This window comes from Neovison vison, chromosome 13 (assembly GCF_020171115.1).
Source record: "Neovison vison isolate M4711 chromosome 13, ASM_NN_V1, whole genome shotgun sequence".
Classification (NCBI taxonomy): Eukaryota; Metazoa; Chordata; class Mammalia; order Carnivora; family Mustelidae; genus Neogale; species Neogale vison.
This window is the reverse complement of record NC_058103.1, coordinates 94,956,188-94,966,191: the sequence shown is the minus strand read 5'-3', so window position 1 is coordinate 94,966,191 and position 10,004 is coordinate 94,956,188. Positions and strand designations below refer to the sequence as shown.

Sequence of the window (10,004 nt, the reverse complement as noted above, 5' to 3'; positions counted from 1 at the left end):
AGAAGCGGGGTCTCTGCTAAGGAGGGAGCCCAGCTTGGGGCTTAATCCCTGGACTCCGGGATCATGACCGGAACTGAAGGCAGATGATTTACCAACTAAGCCACCTAGGTACTCCTATTTTTTTATGTATTTACTTTTTTTGAGGGAGACAGTGTTTATGAGTGGGGAGGAGGGCCACGCAAGAAGCCCCTGACGTGGAAGCATACAACTTTACAGAAGATTTATTGGGAGGATGATTCCTGTGATTTTCTCACATAAGTGGATTATACATTTTATTTGTAAGGTACCAGAAAATCTTCTCTGCCACTCTTTTCTTCTGTATCTCTAGAAGGTCTCCCTGGGAGGGAGATTCATTCCCTATGATTAATTTAAGGCTTTGCTGTTTCTGATAGGACACATAAGAGCCCCTATTAGTTGGTCTTATTGGGTATCACTTCCTTGCCTGTTTCTAGGCATTCATTACAGTATTTGTGTCAAGGAGTCTGAGTCAGGGTGTTTCCCAGGGAGGATAGGCCATGCTGTGTACCTGGAGTTAACTCAAAAACTGGCTACTATGAAATGATGAGGAAGGGAGAAACACAGAAGAAGAATGTGGTGGCTTCTCAAAGACAAACTTACTCCACTGCATAATTTTACCTTCAGCCCTTTTGATTTCAGACTCTGCTGGCAGTCTCTTATGAACATCCATGAGCCATAATGTTGATATAATTAGTGATGATATGTGAATTCTTTGGGGGAATTTTCAAGACAACTAGAGATTTGAAATATAGGAATGAGTCCCTGAATTTGGTTCCTGGGAGTTAAAATTATTCATCACATGCCCTATATTTATGTGTAAATCCTCCAGTGAAACTCAAGGAAACACTAGGTAATTGCAATTAGATTTAAGAAAACATTAATATAAAAAAACTGCAAATAATTAGAAATCAGTAAAATAAAAGACACTCCCTTCCAAAGAAGTGATTTAGATGTAGAGAGAGATATTTCTTTACATTTCACATTTTCTTTTTTTTATTCACTATACAATGTTTCCAAGTTCTAGATAGCTTATAAAAGTATAAATAACATAAAAGGGAGAAAGTATTGATAAAATAGAGTATATAATAACCGAACAAAAAAAAAAAGGGGGCACTGGGTGTGGTGAAAAAATAATGAATACTGTTTTTCTGAAAATAAATAAATTGGAAAAAAAATTAAAAAAAAAAAAAAAGAAACATTGTTTTTTGACAGTCTGGATTTCTTACTATGAATACTACTATACAATATAACTATAATTTTTAAAAACCCCACCAAATTAAATGTCAGTTATAATTCAATATTATGTCTTTGGCTATTAGTAACAATAGCTGAGGTTAATGAAGCTTAACATCAGGAAATAATTGAAAAGAACAAATACAATGGATTCCTTCATAGAACAGAACTCCAGGAAGAGATGAGTCACAACTCCAGGAAGAGTTCCAATGAACTCTAGATCTTTGGGTTTTTTTAGGTTTTGTATTTTAGTTCATAAAATTTGTAAATGAATAGAGAAGGGAATAAGACCTAATCACTCAAGGCAATGATTCTGCCTATGAGTTCTCACACCAGATAATGGTGTCTATTTACCTCTTGGATTTTTTATTAACAAATAAAATATGCATAAAACTACACGTGGCAGATCTTATACATCTTGCAAGTTTTCACAAAGCAAACACTGTATCTATCAATCACATCAAGCAACAGAACATTACCAACACTTCAGAAGCCCTTCCTGTCACCTTCCTGTTCCTATTGCCCTTCCAGGAAAACCCCTCCAGGAGCTTTGTTAATATCATAGATCGGTGTAGCCTATTTTTGAACTTTATTTAAATAGGTTCATATAGTATACACACTTTTGTGTCTCACTTTTGGGGTCAACATTGTGAAACTATCTTCCTGTGTTAGCCATTTAAAAACATGTTATATAATTTGTTATAGAAAAAGCTATTCAGATTTTGTCTTTGTAACTTTTTAGACTAGATTTCTGTAATGTCAAGAAAACATTTCAGATTTTCAGTTTCATTTGTAAAGTAAATAGCTTACATTCCTCAAATTCATATAACTGGACATGACAATGTCAAACATCTCAAAACTCTCCCCTCCATGCCACTTTATTGTTATTATATTGCTTATATACTTTTTAATGATTCTTGAAAATTCAGATACATAAATATAAGTAGAAATTAGAATCTCTAAAGAAGGAAGTGGAAATGGGAAATGAAACCCATGCTTACTGACTGATCTCTGTTTCTCTCCTATTCAGGTAACAAGATACATTCCTCCCAAAGTCAATGAATGACATAAATCATTCCCGGGTGACCGAGTTTGTGTTGCTGGGGCTCTCTAATTCCCAGGAGCTCCAGCCTTTCTTGTTTCTCATATTTTCACTACTTTACCTAGCAATACTTCTGGGAAACTTTCTTATCATCCTCACTGTAACCTCAGATTCCCGCCTTCATACCCCCATGTACTTCCTGCTTGCGAACCTCTCTTTTATAGATATATGCGTTGCCTCTTTTGCTACCCCCAAAATGATTGCAGACTTTCTGGTTGAGCACAAGACTATTTCATTTGATGCCTGCCTGGCCCAGATTTTCTGCATTCACCTTTTCGCTGGCAGTGAAATGGTGCTCCTTGTATCTATGGCTTATGACCGTTACATTGCTATATGCAAACCTCTCCACTACATGACAATAATGAGTCGCCGTGCGTGTATTATTCTTGTTCTCATCCCCTGGCTTGTGGGGTTCATCCATACTACTAGCCAGTTGGCATTTACTGTTAACTTGCCTTTTTGTGGCCCAAATCAGGTAGACAGTTTTTTCTGTGACCTCCCTCTAGTGACAAAGCTGGCCTGCATAGACACTTACATTGTCAGCCTACTTATAGTTGCAGATAGCGGCTTTCTTTCTATGAGCTCCTTTCTCCTCTTGGTTGTTTCCTACACTGTGATACTTATCACCGTCAGGAACCGCTCCTCTGCTAGCATGGCAAAGGCCCGCTCCACACTGACTGCTCATATCACTGTGGTCATACTATTCTTTGGACCATGCATCTTCATCTACGTGTGGCCCTTCAGCGGTTATTCTGTTGACAAAGTCCTTGCTGTTTTTTACACCATCTTTACTCCCATCTTAAACCCAGTTATTTACACTCTAAGGAACAAAGAAATGAAGGCAGCCATGTCAAAACTGAAGAGTCAGTACCTGAAGCCTGGTCAGGTTTCTACAGTCATAAGAAATGTTCTTTTCTGGGAAACAAAGTAAACTTATACAACTGTAACTACTGTAGCCTTATTCCTAGACAATTAAAAATGGAATCACTATGATGTAAAAGTAGATCATTTTGACCAGTGGGAAGGGTAGATTAATTTGATTGAATGAGTAATTATAATAAAATTATAAAATTCCAAAGAATGGTCCTTATTGTGCTCTTTTTTGTTTCTATTTCCTTCTTTTTATTTAAAAATTTTTAATATATAGCTTTTGAGTATATTCAGAAATGGCATTTACTCATATGAAATAAATAAGTTGTATGTCTTCCTCTCAAAACAGTACTGCTCAGATGTCAATTATGTACTAATAGGTATATTTTTCTATACAATAGATAAAACAGATTTACATATACAGGATACACCTAAACATGACTTTATTTTACAGAGCTACGTACCGATACATACATGAAGATAATGCTATGATTGGTGTTAATGGTACAGAAACACATAAAATAACAAGGCTATACAGCAAAGGCACAGTCAACACTTTAACAAATCCTTCTTCAATGTTGCTGCTTAATACATATTATTCATGTAAAACAACTTGTTGAATAAATTTATTCACCAGAGTGTGTTGCATTTGTTAGTTGGGGTAATTTCTGTTTATTTTTATAAAAATATTGCATTTATTTATTTGAGAGAGAAACAGTCCAGTGTGAGCAGGGGGAAAGGCAGAGGGTGAGAAGAGGGGAGAAGCAAAATCTCTGATGAGCAGGGAACCCTATTTCAAGGCTCAATTCCAGGATCCCAGAATCATGACATGAGTCAAAGGCAAATGGCTAACTGACTGAGTCACCCAGGCACCCATTAATTTCTGTTAATACTGATAAAATAATCTGGAGAAATTCATAGTTGAGTTATAATTCTTTACCACTTGTCATCATGATTATGGGAATCTGAAAGCTCATATAAAATGCACACTCTCCATAGGCCTTCATAATTCCTGTCTTCTCAGATAAGGTAGTATTTTACATATTAATAATTGTTAGAAAGAATCATTTGTCTATGTGGACTTAAATTTTTTTTTATAGATTACATGGCTTTATTTTTTTTAATTATATATCTGGACATCACGTGTCTTCCAAGTTCTAGTTCTATATCTTCATCTGTCTGACTTAGTTAAAATTTTATTTTTATATTGCATAATGCAGGTCCAGAAAATGGTAATACCATATTTCAAGAACTTTGGGGTAGCCATGAACTTACTCCTTCATGATCACTTATGAAAATGAGATTTTTTCTAGGAATCCTCACTATAGGTTATTTGAGGCTTTTACTCTTTCATTGTATTCAAGTTTTTCCTGTATTTTTCTACTGTGTTCTAGTTTCACATTCTGTTATAATGTTACCTGTTTTCTAGATCCCAATCCTTAGAATATCTTAAGGGAATGCTCTGTTGGTTTTTTGAAAGAATCAATAAGATCGATAAACCATTGGCCACACTAATCTAAAAGAAAAGAGAGAAAGCCCAAATTCATAAAATTATGAATGAAAAGGGAGAGATCACAACTAACACCAAGGAAGTAGAAACAATCATCATTATTAGCTTATTATATGCCAATAAGCTAAGCAACCTAGATGAAACGGATGCATTCCTGGAAAACTATAAACTCCCAAAATTGAACCAGGAAGAAATTGACAACCTGAATAGACCAATATCTAGTAATGAGATTGAAGCAGTGATCAAAAACCTCCCCCAAAAAAAGAGCCCAGGACCTACAGATTCACAGGTTAATTCTACCAAACTTTCAAAGAAGAAATAACACCGCTTCTCCTGAAGCTGTTTCAAAAACTTGAAGCAGAAGACAAACTTCCTGACTCTTTCTATGAAGCCAGCATTACCCTGATCCCCAAACCAGGCAAGGACCTACCAAAAAGGACAATTTCAGACCAATATCACTGATGAATATGGATGCTAAGATTCTCAACAAGATCCTAGCAAACAGGATCCAACATCACATTCAAAAGATTATCCACCATGACAGGTGGGATTCGTCCCTGGGAAACAAGGATGGTTCAACATTCGCAAATCAATCAACATGATAAAACAAATTAATATGAGAAGAGCCATATGGTCCTCTCAATCGATGCAGAAAAAGTATTTGATAAAATCCAGCATCCGTTCCTGATCAAAACACTTCAAAGTGGATAAAAGACCTCACGTGAGACAGGAATCCATCAGAATCTTAGAGGAGAACATAGGCAGTAATCTCTTTGATATCAGCCACAGCAACTTCTTTCAAGATACGTCTCCAAAGGCGAAGGAAACAAAAGCGAAAATAAACTTCTGGGACTTCATCAAAATCAAAAGCTTCTGCACAGCAAAGGAAACAGTCAAAAAAACAAAGAGGCAACCCACGGAATGGGAGAAGATATTTGCAAATGACAGTACAGACAAAAGGTTGATATCCAGGATCTATAATGAACTCCTCAAACTCAACCCACACGAAACAGACAAACACATCAAAAAATGGGCAGAAGATATGAACAGACACTTCTCCAATCAAGAAATACAAATGGCTATCAGACACATCAAAAAATGCTCATCATCATTAGCCCTCAGGGAGATTCAAATTAAAACTACATTGAGATATCACCTTACACCAGTTAGAATGGCCAAAATTAACAAAACAGGAAACAACATGTGTTGGAGAGGATGTGGAGAAAGGGGAACCCTCTTACACTGTTGGTGGGAATGCAAGTTGGTGCAGCCTCTTTGGAGAACAGTGTGGAGATTCCTCAAGAAATTAAAAATAGAGCTTCTCTACGACCCTGCAATTGCACTCCTGGGTATTTACCCCAAAGATACAGATGTCATGAAAAGAAGGGCCATCTGTACCCCAATGTTTATAGCAGCAATGGCCACAGTCGCCAAACTATGGAAAGAACCAAGATGCCCTTCAACGGATGAATGGATAAGGAAGATGTGGTCCATATACACTATGGAGTATTATGCCTCCATCAGAAAGGATGAATATCCAACTTTTGTAGCAACATGGACGGGACTGGAAGAGATTATGCTGAGTGAAATAAGTCAAGCAGAGAGAGTCAATTATCATATGGTTTCACTCATTTGTGGAGCATAACCAATAGCATGGAGGACAAAGGGCGTTAGAGAGTAGTAGGGAATTTGGGTAAATTGGAAGGGGAGGTGAACCATGAGAGACTATGGACTCTGAAAAACAGTCTGAGGGGTTTGAAGTGGCGGGGGGGTGGGAGGTTGGGGTACCAGGTGGTGGGTATTATAGAGGGCACGGCTTGCATGGAGCACTGGGTGTGGTGAAAAAATAATGAATACTGTTTTTCTGAAAATAAATAAATTGGAAAAAAAAATATTATGTAAATAAATAAATAATACAAAAAAAAAAAAAAACACTTCAAAGTATAGGGATAGAGGGAATATTCCTGAACTTCATCAAATCGATCTATGAAAGACCCACAGCAAATATCATCCTCAATGGGAAAAAGCTTGCAGCCTTCCCGTTGAGATCAGGAACACGACAAGGATGCCCACTCTCACCACTCTTGTTCAACATAGTATTAAAAGTTCTAGAAACAGCAATCAGACAACAAAGAGAAATAAAAGGTATCCAAATTGGCAATGAAGAAGCCAAACTCTCTCTCTTCGCAGATGACATGATTCTTTATATGGAAAACCCAAAAGACTCCACCCCCAAACTACTAGAACTCATATTACTGAAAGAGAAAATAAGTTCTCATTTTTGAGCCAGAGGGTACTAACTTATTACGGACCTAAAAACAAAAGCAATTCTAAAAGGAGATGTATAGTGATACAGGGCTACATATAGAAATAAGAAAAGAAGTCAAACAAATAAAAAGACTACAATAAAGACTAACGTGAGCAGAATAAATGAAATAATAAAGATCAGAGTGGAAATAAATGAAATAGAGACAAAAAAAGTAGAAATATTCAATGAAACCTAGAGCTAGTTCTCCAAAAAGAAAATTAATAAATATATAGCCAGATAATCAAGAAAAAAGAGAGGACACAAATAAATTAAATCTGAAATGAAAGAGCAATATCAACTGATACTGCAGAAATACAAAGGATTATAAGAGAATACTATGAAAAATTATATGCAACAAATTGGACCAATTAGGGCACCTGGGTGGCTCAGTGGGTTAAGCCGCTGCCTTTGGCTCAGGTCATGATCTCAGGGTCCTGGGATCGAGTCCCACATCGGGCTCTCTGCTCAGCAGGGGGCCTGCTTCCCTTCCTCTCTCTCTGCCTGCTTCTCTGCCTACTTGTGATCTCTGTCTGTCAAATAAATAAATAAAATATTTAAAAAGAAAAATTGGACCGGGGCGCCTGGGTGGCTCAGTGGTTAAGCTGCTGCCTTTGGCTTGGGTCATGATCTCAGGGTCCTGGGATCAAGCCCCGCATCAGGCTCTCTGCTCAGCAGGGAGCCTGCTTCCTCCTCTCTCTCTGCCTGCCTCTCTGCCTGCTTGTGATCTCTCTCTGTCAAATAAATAAATAAAATCTTTAAAATAAAATAAAATAAAATAAAATAAAATAAAATAAAAATTAGACCAATTAGAATAAATGGATGTATTCCAAAAAAACATACATCTAACATCCTAAAAACATCTTCCAAAGATGAATCAGGAGGAGATTCTACACCAGAACAAACCAATTAGTAGTAACAAAATTGAATCAACAACCCAAAAATTCCCAACAAATAAAAGCCCAGGACTGGATGAATTCCAGGATGAATTTCCAGGGAAATTCTAACAAATATTTGAAGAACAGTTAACAATGAGGCACCTGGGTGGCTGAGTCAGTTAAACATCCATCTTGATTTTGGCTCAGGTCATGATCTCAGGGTTATGTGATGTGAGATGGAGCCCACACTGGGCTCCACGCTGCACATGGAACCTGCTTAAGATGCTCTCTTCTCCTCTCCTTCTGCCACTCCCCCTCTCTAAAAAAGATAACAAAAGAATAAGGAACAGTTAATACATGATACATCACATCAACAAGAGAAATGATAAAAACCCTATGATGATTTCAATAGATGGAGAAAAAGCATTTGACAAAGTACAAAATCCATTCATAATAAAAACCATCAACAGAGTAGGTTTAGAGTTAACATACTTCAACATAATAAGGGCCATTATGAAAAACCTGCATCTAACATCACACTCAATGGTAAAAAAAAAAAAAAAAAAGGAGAGCTCTTCCAGTAATATCAGGAATAAGACAATGATGTTTGCTTTCAACATGTTTATTCATCATAGAACTGGAAGCCATAGCCAAAGCAATCATACAAGAAAAAAAAAAAAAATGGGCTACCATACTGGTAAAGAAGTTCAACTGTCACTATTTGAAGATGACATGATCTATATATGTATATATAAAAAACCCTAAAGACTCTACCAAAAGGAACCAAAGAAATGGGCAAAGAAAAAAGAGACAAACAAAAACCAGATTCATAAATGCATAGAAGCCAATAGTTACCAGAGGAGAGGTGGGTGGGGGCAATGGGTAAAACAGGTAAAGATTAAGAGTATACTTATCATGAACACTGAGTAAAGCAGAGAATGTTGAATCACTATATTATAAACCTGAAACTAATATAACACTTATGTTAATTATACTGGAATTTAAAAATTATAAGAAAAAATAAAGAATTAATACCTATTCTACTTAAGCTATTAAAAAAAAAGAAAAAAAGAAGAAGGAAAATTTCCAAAAACATTCTACTGGGTCAAACTAGACACAGAATCTACCAAAAAAAGCAAACTACAGGACAAAATTGCTCATTAGCAGAGATGTAACAATCATTAACAAAATATTAGCAAATGAAATCCAACAATACATAAAAAAAATTATTTACCATGATCAGGTAGATTTATTCTGGTGAGACAAGGATGGTTTAGCATTTGCAAATCAATCAACATGACAAAGCATATCAAGAAAGGAAGGATAAGAATCATATAATCATCTCAATGGAGGCAGAAAAAGCACATGACAAATACAACATCCATTTCATGATAAAAATCCTCAATGGGGTGCTTGGGTGGGCCAGTCAGTTGGGTGTCTGCCTCTTGGTTTTGGCTCAGGTCCTGATCTCAGGGTCCTGAGATCAAGCCCCAAGTCCAGTTCTATGCTCAGCAGGGAGTATGCTTCAGGATTCTCTCTCCCTTCACCCCTCCCTCAGTTCTCTTTCTTTCTCTTTCTCTCTCTCATAAAGAAAACCAATCTTTAAAATAAAACCCTCAGTTAAGTGGGTTTAGAAGGATCATATCTCAACATAATAAAGGTCATAATGAAAAATCCATAGCTAACATGCTACTTAATTGTGAAAAACTGAGAACTTTTCCTTTAAGATAAGGAACAAGACATCAATGTTTGCTTTCATCACTTTTATTCTTCATAGAACTGGAAGCCCTATCCATAGCAACCAGACCAAAAAAAAAAAAAAAAAAAAAAAGCAACCATATTGGTAAGGAAAAAGTTGAATTATCATTATTTTCAAATGACATGATGTTATACGTAGAAAACCCTAAAAACGACAGCAAAAACCTATCAGAAGTAATAAATGAATTCTCCAAAGTTGTAGGATACAAAATTTATGCACAAAAATTGGCTGCATTTCTATACATTAATAATGAAATAACAGAAAAATAAGAGAACAATTCCATTTACAATTGCACCACAAAGAATAAAATACCTAGAAATAAACTTAAC

General features: G+C 36.2%; 1 protein-coding gene across 1 annotated transcript; it reads left to right on the top strand.

The window, feature by feature from the left end:
• Window positions 1-2,257: 2,257 nt before the first annotated feature.
• Window positions 2,258-3,284, top strand: LOC122893106 (olfactory receptor 4K15-like). The gene has a single exon (XM_044229923.1). It carries the CDS (start codon window positions 2,310-2,312, stop codon window positions 3,282-3,284), a length of 975 nt encoding a protein of 324 aa, XP_044085858.1. The 5' UTR covers window positions 2,258-2,309.
• Window positions 3,285-10,004: the final 6,720 nt, after the last annotated feature.

What these genes read in the sequence shown, in the direction of transcription:
- LOC122893106 (XM_044229923.1), top strand. Translation starts at nt 2,310, where the DNA reads ATGAATGACATAAATCATTCCCGGGTGACCGAGTTTGTGTTGCTGGGG.